Source organism: Tauraco erythrolophus, chromosome Z (genome assembly GCF_009769465.1).
Source record: "Tauraco erythrolophus isolate bTauEry1 chromosome Z, bTauEry1.pri, whole genome shotgun sequence".
Taxonomy (NCBI): domain Eukaryota; kingdom Metazoa; phylum Chordata; class Aves; order Musophagiformes; family Musophagidae; genus Tauraco; species Tauraco erythrolophus.
The window spans coordinates 21938965-21957252 of NC_141496.1; the positions used below are offsets into that span (position 1 = coordinate 21938965).

The window sequence follows — 18288 nt, forward strand, 5'->3', positions numbered from 1 at the left end:
ATTAAAATTTTGGTGTGTAAACCAAATACATATTGAGAAGCTCACTTGTTTTCCTTTGTGAAGCATAGGCATATGTTCATGCATTCAAAGTTTACACCTGTGTAAAATGTCTCCAGAATGCCTTTATGTACTAGGTAAGCCCTTGATGACGGGTTTAAGTAGAGCAAAAGCAGTGTAGTTCTTCACCTCCATGACTGGGTAGCCATCACAAACCCATGCTCATTCAAAGAAATAAAAAAGAGCATCCAAATGTCAATGCTTTACACCTAGTCCTACATACTGTACTCAGGATTTTCAATAAGGATTTCAGGACTGGTACGTGGATGGCTTTGAAATAATAGATATAATCACTGGTATTAGTATATATATTGAAACACACAAGCCTGGATCCAGCACTGGGGTCTGTGAGAGACAGAACCCTTAAGGCTGGTTGTCATACATCCGGAAGCTGTGTACAGCAAAAGCACCAGTAAAAATTCATGGGCAGAGTCAGCTACTGAAACCTAGTGATACAGTAAGAGCTACTAATTCAGGGAGTCCTTTCCACTCAGCAGTGACTCTCGAATGACTGCTATTGCAAACTGCAGAGGCAAGAATAAGGCTCTCAGGGAGGCACTGCCCAAGAAGTATCTACTTCAGCAGAAGGGTTGGCTCTTAGACGCTCTTCCATTTGCAAGCAGTGGACAGGGGTGGCCCTCTACAGAGAGGAGGGTGCTTTGTGGAATCCTTTGCTATTAACTTGGGAAAGAAGAAACTTCAAATCATAATGAATAACAGCAAAACCAACCACTGATCCCCAGCAAATATTGTTAAATCACCTAATCACCTACAGAAATAGATAATTTTTTTTTTTTTTCCTTTTTTTTTTGATCAACAAGTAATAACCTCACTATGGCTTTGGACCTTCTAAGCCACATGAAGAAGTGAGAGCAGCAAAGACTTCTATAGAAGTCCCATATCATTCAGGAAATTATTCTGGCATTGTGTGAGTGATGTATGATAGTTGTAAGCCTGTTTTCCAGGGATCCTTGAGAGAGGCACGTGATGACATAGAAAGTGTGTACTGGGGCTGGAGCAGCAGTATGCAGAATACCAGAGATGCCAGACTGTGCTGAGGCTACTCAAGAAGCTGTGCAAGCAACCTCTTTGGCCCTGGCAACATCTGGAGGGTGGGAGTTTATAAACTATGGTTTTAACTTCTTTCCCTAAGCTACTGTTTCATTCCTATTATCCTCTTTCTAACTTGTATTTTAAAATATTTTTGCTTAGAGATTAAAGCTTCTCTTCCTTTTTTCATTGCCCTTTCTTTTTTTTTGGGACGTTTCTTCTTTCTGTTAATCTCCGACTAGTTTCAGTTCTCTTTCTGTTTTATGCTTATTTTATTGTTCTAACTCCCTGTTTGCTTTTTTTGCCCACTAACTTTGTTGTATATTTTTAACACACATCTTGTGTAATGAAAATATTAGAGAAACACAAATCTTTATATTCAAACTTCATTGCTGGAGCCATTTGCCTGGATAAAGGCTGTGTCCAGAATAGTTATATTTTTAGAGCTGGATGGAGAATGAATGAAATCTTGGCTCTGAAACGGTCATTTGGAAAGCACCAGGATCAAATGTATCATTTGTGTTAACAAAGAAAAAATGTAATCTATATTGCAAATAACTTTGCTTTTCTGTCATTGTCTTGAACTGATGTTCAGGCAGTAATGGCACCTGGATAAATGTGCTGTGTTAATTAATTAAACCATGATTATTAACTGTGGTAATTGTATCTTATTTGTAAAACACAGTTTTTGACCTGAGACTAGAACTAAAATCCTGGCTGTTTGTATGAATTACTGCAAGAACACCAGTGATTATGAATTTTTTTTTTTTTTTTTTTAAGATTTTGCTTACAATTATGTTTTAGCTAGAAGACACAGAGAACATTAGTAGAAAGCTTAAAAATAGAAGACTTGGAGCTGAGGTTTTGAAAGTAGATTATTTTCTTTCCTCTGAGCAGACAGAGAATACCACTTCAGTATTCCGCCTATCTCTATTTCTCTTTGCCTCTCATTTAAAGTGCAGCAGCAGTGCAGGGTTCTGTATTTCCTCTACCCATTCTGATGTTCCCCATAAAGCTACCTCTGCTGTTTCGTTTTTAGTAGTATTGTTTGTTATAGCTGCAGAACTATTTCTGAGACCCGGGTCATGAGAGGCAACAAATGTTAAGTTTAGCTCTGAAATGTGAATGCTTTAGGATCTGGCTGATCTGCGGGATGACAAACAGTAAACTGCAAATCCTCATCCAAAATACATTGAGGGGATTTGCACTTAGTGGAGCACAAGAATGTGAAGGTGGGACACTGCTGGGAGTAGGGCTAGTGTTTATATGTGAAGAACACCCCAGTTGCTGACTGGATCCAGCCTGGGATGCTCACTAAGTCTAGACACTCTGCCAGGGCTGTGGGAGCAGGGTGAGGCTTTCCCTGCTCTTTGGGACGTTGGGTCTTACTGCCCTGGGAATGAGGACCTGGCTGAAAGTCCAGAGAAAAAAAAGGCTGCTGCTCTCTCGATCCCTTTATTTTAGCTCCTGTGTTATAGAAGCTACCCAAACCACTTGCTGTTAGAATGAGAAAAATTAATGATTCCCATCCTGTGTAAAATCTAGGCTACCTGCTGTGCTTAAGACAGAGAGAGACAGAAAATCTTTTCACCTATGTAACATTCAGAAAATGACAAGTTTTTGGAAACCTGGTGATCTTGTTCTAATCTTCTTCCCTCTAATTTTTGCTAGCAAAAGGACACAAAAATCAGTGTCATGGTATTTTTCATGCTGTCTGCAGAAGAGTCATTCTTTATCCTGGCTTTCATCTCACATATCCAACCTTTCTCTGCCATGCAGTCATTAGGGTGTTGTCATCCATTTCTTTATATCCTGTAAGTCACTGAATTAGATCATGTCCTGCCCCCTAGAAAAAGCTACCAGAGTCATACAGGCATATGCAATTGAGAGTGAAACCAAGAGTGAAAAATCCAATGACTATGAGAATTACAGTCACCTCTGCTCTGAAAAACAAATGTAGAACCAAACTCTCCTCCACATTGACATACATCACTTCTACTAGGCCAACTCTATGAAACTCATTGGAGAAAAGGGTTGTGAACGGCAACACAAAGTCCAGCTGGAGGTGGATGAGTCACTAGTGGAATATCCCAGGAGTGGATACTAGGGGTAATCCTATTTAATATCTTCATTAGTCACTTGGATAATGGGGTAGAGTGCACCTTCTGCAGGTTTTCAAATGATATGGAACTGGGAGGAGTGGCTGGTACAGTTGGTAGGAGTGCTGTCGTTTAGAGAGGTCTGGACAGGCTGGAGAAACGGACAGACAAGACTCTTACAAAGGGACTTGTAAAGTCCTGCACCTGGGGAGAGTAATTCCCGGCATCAATACATGCTGAGGATCAAACAGCTGAAAAGGAGCTTGTCAGAAAGGGAGCTGGGGGCCCTGATAGACGACAAGCTGAACATGAGCCTGCAATGTGCTCTTGCAGCTAAGACAACCAAGAGCATCCAGGGCTGCACTAGGACGAGTGTTGCCAGCAGATCATGGGAAGTGATCCTTCCCCTCTACTCTGCACTGGCGAGACACATCTGGAGTGCTGTGTCCAGTTCTGGGGCTCCCAGTACAAGAGAAACATGGACATACTGAAGCAAGCCCAATGAAGGGCGATGGAGATCAGTAAGTGTGGAGCATCCAGGCTCAAAAGGGTGGCTGAAAGAGCTGGGACTGGTCAACCTTGAGAGAAGGCCGCCCAGGGGATCTTGTCAATATGTATAAATGACTGATTGGAAGAGTCATGAAGAGGGAGTCAGACTCTTCTCAGTGCTGTCCTATGAAGGGAAAAGAGTCAAGGGGCAGAATTAAGTAAGAGGAAACTTTTTTACTCTGAGAATGGTCAAATATTGGAACAGGTTGCTCAGAGAGGTTGTATAGTCCCCATCCTTATAGGTATTTAAAACTTAGCTGGATGTGATTCTGAACAACCTGCTGTAGGTGACCTCTCTGTGGGCAGGAGGGTTGGACTAGACAATATCCAAAGGTGCCTTCCAACCTCAGCCATTCTATGATGCTGTAAGAAAGGAATACGAAACCTCTCTCAAGCCCTCAGATGCCAGTGACAGAGGCACACGATATGATACTGTAACTGAGACCTGCCTGTACTTACTTTTGTGAGCACAGTGGTTGAATATGGGAGCTAGGCTGTTCCGTACAGGAGTGAGATTTGTTATTTTGGGTTGGTCTATGGACATCTGTTGAAAATTTTTACCTGTGAAAGAAAAAGATAATCTCTTACCATATGAAAATAATTGTAAATAATACAGTGCACTGTAGGTCTCTGGCTTCTAGAGAAAAAAAACTTATTTAGTAATTCTTAGAAATATGTAATAATAAGAAACTACCGACTGAAAAAAGCTGTAGCTTTGTTATCTTTACATTCATTAAAAAGAGTGACTGATTAAAGTTAACTTTCATCTAGTCCTATTAAAATGACAATACGTTAGATGATGTAATGCATTTCACTACCTAAATGACACACTTTATTAAAATTTATTATTGTTATTATATTATTAAATTTATACTTTATTAAAAAAGTAGAAACTCAAGCACCAAATCAACATTTTCCCCAGATCCTTTGCCTGAGTTGAACTTATTCTGTGATGTTTGAGTCCCTCAAATTTTTCTTTTTTGTTATGCCCAGATCTGAGATGAGCCTTGTAAGGAGTTTTGGGTTGTCTTGCCAAACAGCTGCTCATGTAGCATGGCATTGCAACATAGCTTATTGCAGAGACACAGACTGGATGTAGTAGGATATCTTAAGCAATAGGAAGAAATGGAATGATATACACTGCGTTCATGGCTTTGTAGTTGGTACTTGAAAATACTTATGTATTGCTGGGCTGTGCAAGATAAAGCTATAGGAAAGGAGTCGTAGAACAGTTTCCTAGAGGCGCACTGAAGTAGTTATCAAGACGACTCTATGTTACTGACTAAATGGATTCTGTGTGAAAGGAGCTAAAGTGATGTTTATTAGACAAGCCTCCATGTTATAGAGCAGCCTTCAGCTGCATGGAGCAAGATTCTGGTCCAAAGACCACAGCAGCTGATAGGCATTGGATCAATCATCTACCAGATCCTGTGGGTAAAGCTGATGTGTATTGGACTAAAGCACGAAGAATGTCTTATGGATGAGCTGTGTCTAATAGAAACAGGTTTTGATTTCCTTTTCCCATATTTTACTCTTTCTTCAGTCTTTAACGCTTCTCCAGGATCACCAAAAAGTGGATGTAAAAGTTGGTAAATTTCTTCTATAGACATCACATCCACTGTGCACATAGAGATAAACATATCAGTTCCTAAATAGCAGAAAATCAAGCCTGCTGCTCCCATTAGTGCGATTTGAATTATAATGGTTTCAGTGATGCTTATGCTGAGAACTAATGGCTTATTATGTATGTACCATTACGGCTTAGATGATGTGAGGTTGTTTTTTCTACCAAGAGATTTATTTATTTCATAAATGGGGATATCTGGCAGCAAAACAACTGTACAAAGCATAATCATGTTTGCAAGGCTGATATGAATGCTTGGAAAAGAATCCTTGCTGTCTAAAAGTTCTGGCAACAATTGGAAATATTCTTCTGCTCTTCCTTTCTGTCTGCTCCACATATCATCAGAGAAAAAAGTTTTTCCTTTTTAAAAACATAATCTTTGTCATCCCCAAGAGCATATTTATGATGGCATTTATTTTTGAATTAAATGGAAAGGAGGAAATTTCATTATTATAAAATACAGGACTGTTCTGCGTTTCATTTTGTTTACTGACACTTTTTACAGGTTGTTCTTTGATTTTTCTTTGCATTTAGGTAGGTGAACCACATCATGATATGTTTTGTGGAAAAGCTGTAAATGTTATGATGAGTGTCCCAGTGTAAATCAGTCCTTCCATTTGAGAAACAAACAGTCACACTAATCAGCTCACTCTACTCTTTCCTGGCCAAGAAGTGCCATTTTTTACATTATCTGTTCAGGCAAATAGAAGGTACCGAGCTGCTGTAATAAAACCTGTAATATATTCTTGCCTTAGACCTAGAAGGTTAGTAATCTAAAAGATGAGCGGGTGATAGGAGGAGGCTCCAGCTGGTTAGAGGGTGCTCAGAGCTGCCTTACATTTGAGACAGGCTTCCTTTTACCCATATCACTTGGAATTTCTCTACTTACACTATTTTCCCTGTGGAAAGTAGATGGCAATACATTTTTCAAAAAGAGATGATTGCAAAGCTCATAAATACAAAAATGCTTCAGATTGTGGATGCCAGCTCAGCACTGCGGCTGGCAAGCACTCTTCAATGTTCACGGTAGTTTTTGGTATAGTCTACCTTTGCTCTCCCCAGTGAAGGGCGAGACAAAGTGGTTATTCTGAAAGAAACCCGTGGCATGATAGTAAGGTAAGTCTCATTGCTACCCACAGCAACCTCTCCCCTTTGTGTAAGTGCTGTGGCTCAGCTAGTAAATTGACTCATCTTTCATTTCTAGGAGCACAGAAAACAGAACAAAGAACCTCCAAAAATCCCAATCTATGTGCCAGCTGCCTTAGTAACAGTAAGCACAGAAGTTAGCTCTGACTTTAACAAAAAGCATGGTCATGCAAGACAATCAACACTGTGTGTCAGCTGAGAAAATAATTGCGTTCTCTTAGATTATTAGATACCCGTAATCCTGCCCTGGCTATTCAGTGATTAGGAAATTACATGTAGCCCCACAGTCATGATTTGAGAAATGGAGTCCTTCAGTCTCTTTCAAAGACTACATGTTGTTTTTTCCCTCAGCTAGGCCTCCTGCAGAAAAAAAAAAAAAATGATGAGGAAATGTCTTTCCTGAGAGAGGGCTGCCTGTGCAGCGCTGCTGGCTGGGCTGGAGCCAGGCTCGCTCCACTTCTGATCCCTGTAAGTCCTGCAAGCACAGTGCGCTGGAGACCTGGAAGCCCTGCAGCTCATACAGTAAATGCAGTTCTACTTCACAGCAAGTCAGGTGGCTTTAATTACAGGGGCAGACAGATTTAAACCACACACATAGGCGTGAAGAGGGATAAGCAGATCTTTTTATCGGGAAGAAATGTTAGACAGCGTCTGGGTTGTGCAATGTATTCCTGTCAGACATTCTCTGCCTCCTTACAAGCTTTTAATTCATATGCTTCAGTGGAAGTCCTTTTCGCCAGCTACAGGAATCTTTTTATCGTTGGAAAGTTTTGTTAAAGGGAGCTAGTACACAGAGAACTGGGCTTAAAGCAGACTCAGACTTTTTTTTTTCTCCAAGGGAGATAAAATTACTTGCTCTTCCTTTGGACATGCGAAGACAGCTCCCATTGTAACAGTTAGATTTCCCATAATTGATAAGATTTTTCCCTCATTCATGCATGTAGACTGCTGGTCCTATATTGAGTCCCTACAGATCGTGGAGAACTGAGTGGATGCACAGAGTCCGTCCTGATTCAACAAGTTGTAGCTTTTTGTCATAGGACGTTCGTAGAAAACCACCTGTCCTTCTGCCCAGAGCAAACAAGGATTTAAACATACAGTATTCTACAGTCTTAAGAAAAATCTATAATCACATTTTAAATAACGTGGTAGTTATGTCCGCATCAAATGTGTTTCTAGTCAAGCTAATTCCACCAGGAAATGTTTCCCCATAGTTGTCCTCAGGTTTGGTTTATCCAGTTAGAGTTCATTGCTCCGCCTACTGCCAACATGAATGAACTCAGATGTCTCAGCCCCACTATACCCTATTATATTCAGGTTGCAAAGAACTCTGCAGGTTTTCTTGTCTTCCACACGTGAGCCGAACCTCGCAGAGTTCAGTGTAGAAAGACTCGTGCTGGAGCAATCCTTGCTAGCCATGTCGAGTCTGGGGTTTGTAGGGTTGAGTGAATAGCTGAAGAGTGCACAGTAAAAAAGTAGTGACAGCTATAGACCAGGTCTATCAAGCTTTCAGGAATGTGGCCTGATGTTCAGGAAGTGGAACTTTTTGAATAGCTCCTTTTACCCTGAAAAACTATTTCCAGCCCTTATTTGCGCAATGCACAATGACCTGTCATTCTGAAATTGCTGTCTCTGCTCTCATTATTAGAGCTGTGAACAAAGATTTGCAGTTTTTAGATCCCTTCACTTAGGAATCAGTACAGTTTGCACTATCATGCAAGCTCAGATAGTGACCTGACCTAACTGAGAGTTCTCCTCAGACAGGGTTTCTGTTCACTCCTCTTTCCACTGAGGATAACTGCTGATGTCTTTTGGGGTGAGGGTAGATTAACTTATTGTGTAATGTTTACTCCTTGTAATGGGGTACTGGTAAGTTTAAGGATTGCTTTTGCTTGCTTCATTTTCAGTTGGATATTGCAGCATTGGAAGGCATGCTAGATGTGTTTAATTTTGGCATGGGACTAATCCCAAAGGAGATGAAGTTGGAGACGCTGATATGTTGAAGTAAACTCCAGCACACAGGCCAGCCAGCCAGATTCATTTAAACATGGATGTGAGTCAAACAAAGTACTAGATCCCAAATCCTGCCAAACCCTTGTTTTGAGTTTACTTCAGAATTCTGATGCTTTGCTTCATTACTGTTGCATTACAGTTTCCAAACCACAACATAAAAGCATTTACTCCGTCTCTGTAAATTTAGCAACCTGAATTCAGCTTCGGAGGAACTGTTAAGAAGAGCACATTAGACCAAAGTGCTGGCACTCAGGGTGGGAGGAGTCGGAAGGGGTGACACTACAGCCTGGAGTCAGAGTATGTTTATAAAGGGAAATGGCATGATGCAGAGCCGTCCAGCATGGCACATGTGGACTTAACTGGTTGGGTGCAACCAGGCTGTCAGCACAGGCAGAAATTTGAGTGCAGTACTGTTCCCTTGCACATCTAGTTCCAGGACTAAGCATGGACACAAGGCAGCAGCCATGGCAGTGGGTGTTAACATGCAATTCACAAAGCACATGTATGATCTGGAGGCACTTACCTTGCTCAGGTACCTTACATACTCCTAACTACCTGCATTTTTGCTTGCACATCAGACCTACTTAAATCTCGTATTTCCCACACCTAAGCACCTTGCTTCAGCTCTCAGCTGATGTCCTGTCCATACGCTATCTGTGATTGCTACTACATACAGGGAAAAGAAACTGAGAAAGATATTAAAGAAATAGAAATGTCATGGATTGGACTTACCTACTTTTTCTGACTCAGCTTGCCACATCAGTAGAGATTATAGGATTTTGGAGATAGAGAAGAAAGAAATTACCTGATGGAGAACTGGGAATTGAGGGAAGGCGGGGAGGGCACAAAAGCACATGGTGAGATCTATCAGAGTTTAAGCCATTTAGCAGTTTGTCTGAAGGAGTCCTAGTGCAAACTTTGTAGGAGAGTAGCTGGTTAGAGTCTATGTTCCAGGGATCATCCAACAAAGCCTGGCAGCTGCTTCTGTGGTCCAGCAAGTTGTGTTCACTCCTACTCTTTTGAGACTTATGTGCAAAATGGTGGGTGCTGGTGCTGGAGGAGAAGCTTGACGTTGTGCTCTGGGAGACAGTCAGAAAGGAATTGCCCACAGTGATTGGGGGGAGACTCTGGGTTCTGATGGGCAGAAGTCCCTGACACTCTGGTTGCTTCTTTTCCGGTATCAGGTACTTTGTGTCTGTGCTCCTTCTTTTAAAGTCGATGGTGGTCACACACTCATCTAGAATATCTTTGCAGCTTGTGTCCATAATGCAATCAAAAGTGGTGATGATGTCATCTACTTCTGAGGTCTCTTCTCTAGGGTATCGATCTCTGCTTTTCTCCTCCTGACTGTTTTTATGATCATTCTTCTTTTTGCAAGAGAAAATGTGGTTCAGCATACTGAATCGTCCTTCTTTCTTTAGGAGTCTGTTGTTCTGGGAGGTAAACTGATGAACCTGCTCAGATCTACTGGAAGTACAAATCAAAATGTGATGCGATTATTGCCAAATAATGAAAAAATACTGCCTATATTAGTCCATGAAACGAGGTATATACTGTTCAGATACATTTGCAGGGGTGGTTCAAGGAGACAGAAAATTAGCACTCCAAATTTGTAATTGGCAAAGACTGAAAATGATACCATGTTACTTCACTCTTTCTTACGGGGTTCATTGCCTTACACTTGTCTTAATGTAGGCTTAATGCAGCTATAAGGAAAAAACAAATTTTTCTGCCTTCAGCATCTACCAGCTGCAGGGTCATTATTCATAATAGTGAGGCAAGATGCAATAAAAACCAGAAAAATATGCTGAGATCTTTAAAACCGAGTGGTCTTTGCATTGTGTTATATTTGGAAAATGGTATTTCTAATAGGACAGTCATTGCTAGCACTCTAACAAAGGCACTAGTTCTCCATTCCTCCACTTCCCCTTCCCCTTCCCCTTCCCCTTCCCCTTCCCCTTCCCCTTCCCCTTCCCCTTCCCCTTCCCCTTCCCCTTCCCCTCCCTTTTCCCTTCCCCTGCCCTTGCCTTCCCTTGCCTTGCCTTGCCTGTACTAAAGAGGCTCGACACAGTTTCAGAAGATCTATCAAGGCAATTACCTACAGTAGTGTTGCTGTAGTGGTTTTTAGATGAGATTTTGACTAAACATTTCAGACCTACTCTGACACAGAGCACAGGAGGAGGAGGAGAGGTAATGATGTTACCCATGTCTCACAATTTCTAACACAGGAAATACTAACTGCTGACTGGAAAGCAGGGGAAAGCACAAAGAAATGTGATGATAAGTGTCTTCGTAAGTGCATGCTCATTTACCAAAGTTGAAGAACTGAAATTAATTAAATGACAGCTGCTGAAACATGAAGAATACAAAGAGAGAGAGAGGAAGATCATAAACAATGGTAGAAAAATATACTATTTAACAGAAAAAAAAATCAAAACAAGAAGAGACAATCAAGGTAAAGAACTAAAAAGGAAAACACTCACAAATCCTTACCCTGAGGATGAAAACTTGAAATTTATTTTATTATGTATCTTGCAAAGCTGCTTTTGTGTTCAGTCTGTCCCTCTGTCTGATTACATGAGCACACAGCTAGTGCATAGAAATTTCAAAAAAGTGGAAGGCATATATCTGAAGGCTGAAATTACGCTGTAAGGCAAATTTTCTGCACGAAGATGACTGAGCAAGAGTTATACTCACTTCTTGGTTCAGAACCCTCTGCTGATCGGCAGTCTAGCACTGTAACCACAGTGATGAGTCTTCAGTAGATGACTAATTCTAACGTTGCTATTTTGGTGGAAAACTTGAACTGAGCATTGTATATGAATCGAGGAGACATCACCCAGGGCTCAAACCCTTCAGTGGCATACAAAAAGCAATAAATTTGTTTTCTAGTCAGTAGCAACATGTGAGCAAGATGTGAACTTTTGCTTTACCTGCTCTCCTGAGACAGCAGCTTGATGCATGCTGTGTGCCCGCAGTATGTTGCATATATCAGAGGAGTGTTTTCATTGATGTCTCGAGGGCTACTGTCTATCCCCAGCTCTAGCAGTGTCTGCACACAGTCAGCTTTCCCTGCTGCTGCAGCCCAGTGCAAAGGTGTCCTACAGAAAAAGGGAGTATCATTGAAATAGATGAATACATTTACTATTGAAACTATTAATGATGTTATGAGGTGTGCTCCTATGCTACTCATCCAGATTCATGACATCCATTTTAAGGAATTCTCCAGCAACTTATCCCACATTGATGTAGCTGCCAGTAGTGCTAATAAGACCGTAGACTGGCATCTATCTGTGTGAACCTATTTAGGTGTAGAAAAAGCAGATATGGGTCTGCAGAATGCCTGTTCATGCTATATGATATCATCTCTCCCACTGCTGGAGTTGTAGAGTGGGAGGAGTGCCTGCAGTTTTCAGGGCAGCATTTTAAAAAAATCTTCGTAATGTCCGCTGCATAGGGACTAACTCCTCTCATCTTTACACCAAACATTGTTAGCAATGATTGGGTCAGGGCTCTCCATGAAGGTAATAGGGGAAGAAGTCTTCCCCAGATGAATGCGAAGGGTTGGATCTACCAGACTGTCATTGTCCCTTTGCCAGTTTCTGTGTTCTTTGATGGCCATAGTCTGGAGCAGATATAATTGTCTTGAATCTGTGTAGGAAAATCAAATTGATTTTCCGCTTGGAAGATTTGCATTTTGTCTTTGGAAACTTTTGTGCAGTTTCCGAGTTGTAATACTTTGCTCTTGTGAAAAATCTGAAAGCACAGAAAAAAAACGTGAGAAAACTGTGCAAGAATAAAATAGGACAAAAGAAGAATAAAAATTAATTTTATTAATTGACTTTTTGCTGCCTGTTTCTTTGCAGTCCCAGTGTTTTCAGATGGGTGCAGTCAGAAACACAATAGAATGGAAGTCTACTGTGTGTTTATAGTGAACAGCTTATCTATTCCCCTCTTCAAGTGTAATACCTTCTATGGAAATATCTGAGAATATGTAATAGGAGGTTGTGTCTTACTGAGCTCTTAAGTGTGGTTAAACTCCTCCCTTTGCCCTTCTTTCCATGGAAACACAGCCTTCTCAAGTAAATTTTTCTCGTGTTTAGAAATTTATCCAGAACCCTGTTGGTTTTATTTCTGTTCCATTTTATTGCACTTTTCCATGAAGAATGCTATTATTTTAAGTACCTGAAGACCTAAGCCAAGAAAACCTTGGCTTTTGCTCCACTAAGCTGGATAATCAATGCAGTTAGTTGATTCTGTTTGCATTAAATACATTTATGGGGAAAGTTCCAAGGGAGGTAGGTGTGAGGTGAAAAAGAGGAAAGAAGGTGACCCTTCTGCACTTATGGCATAAGGATTTGATACCAGAAGGAATCAAACGCCTTGTCAGAATGGAAGGTGAAGGTCTCTTGATCCTATAGGAATAGTATGTTAGCAGCTTACATGCAACAAGGGAACCTTGCCATTTCTTAAACACAAATAGCAGCAGGATCCCAGCTTCAAGTTATAGGTTCATGTTGTATTGTTTTGAAAAGAATGTTAACTTTTGATTGAAAGATCTTAAGTGCTGACGAAGTCCTTTCACACATAATCTTACCATTTCCTACCAGAAACACAAAGTTAAATCATATTCCTACTAGTCAGTTATGATACTAGATGGTGATACATGTAAGCTGGACTGCTTTGCAGTGTTTCTGAGAAAGCACAGTTCTCTGTAAGTGCAGTTCATTAACTAGGCTGTGGCCTGTGAAACAGGAAACACGATTATAGAATAAACAGAGCTACTCTCACGTTAATAGAAAGGAAGCAGCAATTTCAGTTTCAGAGTTTCCATGGTTACCTGTCATCCACATCAAGGGCCTGCAGGTTGCACTCCGGGACTTTAGCCAGCTCACTGATTATATCACTGTAGCCTGCAGCAGCAGCAATGTGCATACATGTTTTGCCATTCTCGTCATCGTAGTTTATTATTGATGGCCCCTGATAGTGATCCAGAATGATGGAACACAGAATTCTGTTGCCACTCTGGGAGGAAGTTCAAAGGAGAAATGTGTTTTACAATCGAGCTCCCACCAAACGACATTGTCTCTGCTAGAGAAGGCTAAGTGTAATAGTGGCATTCTGTTTTGGATGTACCAGACTCTTCAGGTATGAAAGCCAAAAGATTCCAATCTCCTGCTGAGGACTGGGTTTGCTTTATAAATTTCCTAGAACACTGGAAAAATAACAAATAATGTACCGCTGCAAATATGACCAAAAGTTACAGAGTGTAAATTACTTAACAGCTTTCTCAGAAACTTGAGGTTTTTTGCTGTTCTACTAAGCCAGAGTCCAGAAAGATATGAGCTTATATTTTCTCATAGAAATTTAAGATTGGAAAGGACCTCAAAACACCAACCCACTTCTGTAAGCCTGTCCAAATACACACAGAAAAGCCATGTCAAATATTTGCTGAAGTGGTTCTTGAAAACTTTCTTAGCTAGTTTGCTCTAGTGTTTCAGTGTCTTAATAGAAAGTTGACATTGCTCTCTAAGCTGCAAGTGAAACTGAACATTTTATATCCTCATTGGGTGGAAATAGAGAAAAAGAATTCATGATTTTTTAACAACATAGAAACACAAGGCTGGAAAGGTCTTTCTAGATCATCAAATTCAATCCCTGCAATCACTTGCAGCTATGTTACATCATCCCTTTCATAAACTTACTGTGTCCATTAAAAGCAATTAGTTTCCTTGTCCCCATGACTCTCAAAGGAAGGCAGTTCAAGAACTTGTTTGCTTTAATGATTAGTATCTCTAATTTCTATTCATGCTAATGGCTGATTTATGTCCCTTTTTTCCATGCCAGGATTGTTATTTAGATTAAATACTTCTTTTCTCTAACAGGTATTTGTTCTTCAGATGTATTTATAGACAATCATATCCCTTCTGAGCTGTTCTTTTGCGGCTCTAATCAATCAAAGTCTTTTAAGTTTTCCTTGGAAAATAACTATTTCTCTCGTCAATCTACTAACCCTTCTCCTTTTGTGTTTTAGTTGTGTATCCTTGGAGAGAGGTCATTAAAATCGTGCCTAGTCATACACAGACATTTTTGCCAGGTCTTTGTACAGTGACACTAGCTCTTCCTTATTTGTGTTAGAAATAACTCTTTTGGTATGTCAGAGAAGGGAATTTGCCTTATTCACAGCTGTGTCTCATCAGAAGCTCCCAGTCATTTTGTAATACCGCTTTATACCTCAGTAATTCTCTTCCATAGTCTTTTCCAAACATAGAGTTTCTAATTTCTGGAAGGACCTTCTGTTATTAGCAATGAAGTGCATGACTTAAACGTTTTATCCTATTCAATTTTGTCCAATCTGTATTATAGACTTGAAGGCAACCCAGCTTCCTCTGTATGATGTCCCCATTCTTTTCTCTTAATGTCTTCCAGTTTTTTCTTATTGGCAGATTTCACCAGAAAGCCCCTGTATTTTGTGCTAAGTTGTCACAAAAATATTAAGCAAGATTGATTTCGGGCCTTATCCCTGAAATTAATTTCCTTCCAGTTTCTATTCAACATTTAATTATTACTCTTCAGTTCTTGATTTTGAGATACAACTTCTTTTGCTTCTCGGTACTTTTGCCTACAATTTTATACAATGTTTATTTATTCTAAATATGTCTTTTAAAAAATAGATAGTAATCCATTGTATCTCAAGCCTCTTCTACACGCTTCTCTTCTCTGCTCTTGTGATACAATTCCTGTTACATTTTGCACCATTGACAGGGTACATTCCAGGTTCTTAGAACCTGCTGGTCTCAGAGCTTCTTAGTCCAGCTGAGTATTTCCTTAATTTATCAAACTATGTCTCTCTGAAATCAGGAATTTTGTTTTCTATGTTGTTTCATAGAATCATAGAATCATAGAATCGTTAGGGTTGGAAGGGACCTTCAAAGGTCATCTAGTCCAACCCCCCTGCAAGGAACAGGGATATCTCCAACTAGATCAGGTTGCTCAGGGCCTCATCCAACCGGGCCTTGAACGTCTCCAGGGATGGAGCATCCACCACCTCTCTGGGCAACCTGTTCCAGTGTTCTACAACTCTCATGGTAAAAAATTTTTTCCTAATATCCAACCTGAATCTACCTCCCTCTATTTTAAAACCATTACCCCTTGTCCTATCACAACTGGCCCTCCTGAACAGCCTCTCCCCATCTTTCTTGTAGGCCCCCTTGAGGTACTGGAAGACCGCTATAAGGTCACCTCGGAGCCTCCTCTTCTCCAGGCTGAACAGCCCCAACTCTTTCAGCCTGTCCTCATAGGAAAGGTGCTCCAGCCCTCTTATCATCTTTGTGGCCCTCCTCTGGACCCTCTCCAACTGGTCCATGTCCTTCTTATGTTGGGGGCTCCAGAACTGGACGCAAAGGTTTACTCACCTGTTTAATTTGAGGAATTTTTTGAGGTTTACTCACCTGTTTAATTTAGAGTCTACTCATGATCATGCAATCCAAGATTATTTTGGATGAACAGGCATTTTATAAGATCCTCACTAACTATGTTACAAATGTTACTAATTTATAGTTGTCAAAATGTCTAATGAAAAAAGAGTGTTGATCTTCATGTTCAGGAGTATCCAGGTCCTATGAATAATTGTTGGTTTTACTCTCCGATGCCTGTGCCAAATGTCAATGTCCTCCATACTAGCACAATTCTCAGCTACGTTTTTTGGCCACTAGCATCAGAGAAATCTCTAGTTACGTTCAGGGCTAACTGAATCTAGAAGTCTACTAGAAGTATACAGTAAACATCAATCTTTTACCATCCTTCTCCAAGTCAGATTTGATATAAAAAAATATTAACATGCAGTATCTTACAATTTCTATATTTGTGTTCTAGTGGCACTACTATTCCTCTAATTTTATACTGGCTTGCTAAGTCCAAATTTCACATCCTGCACCTACAGTTTCAGTCTCTCAATGTTCTTGCAAAACTCTTAGCGTTTGCATAAGAAATTTCCCACTGTTCTTACTGGCATTGTATACATTTACAGACTGTTCTGTCTCCCACCAATCTCCCACTTTCTAGACTAAACAAACCATTTCAACCTCTCTTCATCGGTCAGATTTTCAACGCACTTATCATATTTGGTGCTTGCTTTTGGCCTCTTTCCAGTTTGTCTACAGCCTTCTTCAACCATGGCACCTCAAACGACATAATTATCCAGCTGAGGCTTCTCTCCTGACATGGAAAATGACATTGCTACTTCCCCAAGCCCACATGTATCACACTTCTGTTAATATGTCCCAAAATTATGTTTATTTGTTTTTTTTTTAATCAACATCATAATTTAAACTCCTACTCACTTTGTAATCCGCTAGTCTACTAGGCTACTACTCTTCATTTTGTGCAAACAGCTTTAATTTTTCACAGTTCTGTGCATAGTGCTATTTTATTAATTTCAGTTCATTCCTACAATTTATCAAAATAATCCCATGAAGTGCATGCAGTCCTTCTAATTTAGTTCTAGCTGTGAATTATATATGTGTTCTGTATTTCATCACCTCATTATAGAACACATAAAAACATTCTTAAGACAAATCCCTGGTTGGACTGTCTGTGAGATGTTCATAGAATCATAGAATGATAGAATCATAGAATGGTTCGGGTTGGAAGGGACCTCAAAGATCATCTAGTTCCAACCCCCCTGCCATGGGCAGGGAAACCCTCCACTACACCAGGTTGCCCAAAGCTTCATCCAACCTGGCCTTGAACACTTGAACACTTCCAGGGATAGGGCATCCACGACTCCTCTGGGCAACCTGTTCCAGTGTCTCACCACCCTCAGAGGGAAGAATTTCTTCCTTATATCTAACCTAAATCTCCCCTCTTTCAGTTTAAAGCCATTGCCCCTTGTCTTATCACTACACGCCCTTGTAAAAAGTCCCTCTCCAGCTTTCCTGTAGGCCCCCTTTAAGTACTGGAAGGCTGCTATAAGATCATCCCGGAGCCTTCTCTTCTCCAGGCTGGACAGCCCCACCTCTCTCAGCCTGTCTTCATAGAAGAGGTGTTCCAGCCCTCGGATCATCTTTGTGGCCCTCCTCTGGACCTGCTCCAGCAGCTCCATGTCCTTCTTGTGTTGGGGACTCCAGAGCTGAATGCAGTACTGCAGGTGGGGTCTCCTGAGAGCAGAGTAGAGGGGCAGAATCACCTCCCTCGACCTGCTGGCCATGCTTCTTTGGATGCAGCTGAGGATATGGTTGGCTTTCTGGGCTGCCAGCGCACATTGCTGGCTCATGTTGAGCTTCTCATCCACCAGCACTCCCAAGTCCTTTTCCTCAGGGCTGCTCTCAATCCATTCTCCGCCCAGCCTGTACTTGGGATTGTCCCGACCCACATGCAGGACCTTGCACTTGGCCTTGTTGAACTTCATGAGGTTCTCACAGGTCCATCTCTCCAGCCTGTCAAGGTCCCTCTGGATGGCATCCCTTCCCTCCAGCGTGTCCACGACACCACACAACTTGGTGTCATCTGCAAACTTGCTGAGGGTGCACTCAATCCCACTGTCCATGTCACTGACAAAGATGTTAAACAGCACCGGCTTCAGTACTGACCCCTGAGGAACACCACTTGTCACTGGCCTCCACTTGGACATTGAACCGTTGACTGCGACTCTTTTGAGTCTCTGAAGGTTATTTGAACTGTCCTGAATGTGGCTGATAGAGAATACATGATGTGCGATATAAGTCCCTGGGTTGATTTTGATTGCATTGC

The 18288-nt window shown here is 41.0% G+C and overlaps 1 protein-coding gene across 1 annotated transcript in view; it reads right to left on the minus strand.

Annotated features, from left to right (window-relative positions):
• ANKRD55 (ankyrin repeat domain 55) overlaps window positions 1-18288 on the minus strand; it is a 48796-nt gene that overhangs the window by 2921 nt on the left and 27587 nt on the right. Inside the window, exons 7-10 of the mRNA XM_009981845.1 lie at window positions 13379-13563; window positions 11472-11639; window positions 9344-10005; window positions 4215-4316 (exon numbers count right to left, since the gene is read on the minus strand). Of these exons, the coding sequence (XP_009980147.1) occupies window positions 4215-4316; window positions 9344-10005; window positions 11472-11639; window positions 13379-13563 (1117 nt within the window). The remainder of the gene's footprint in view (window positions 1-4214; window positions 4317-9343; window positions 10006-11471; window positions 11640-13378; window positions 13564-18288) is intronic.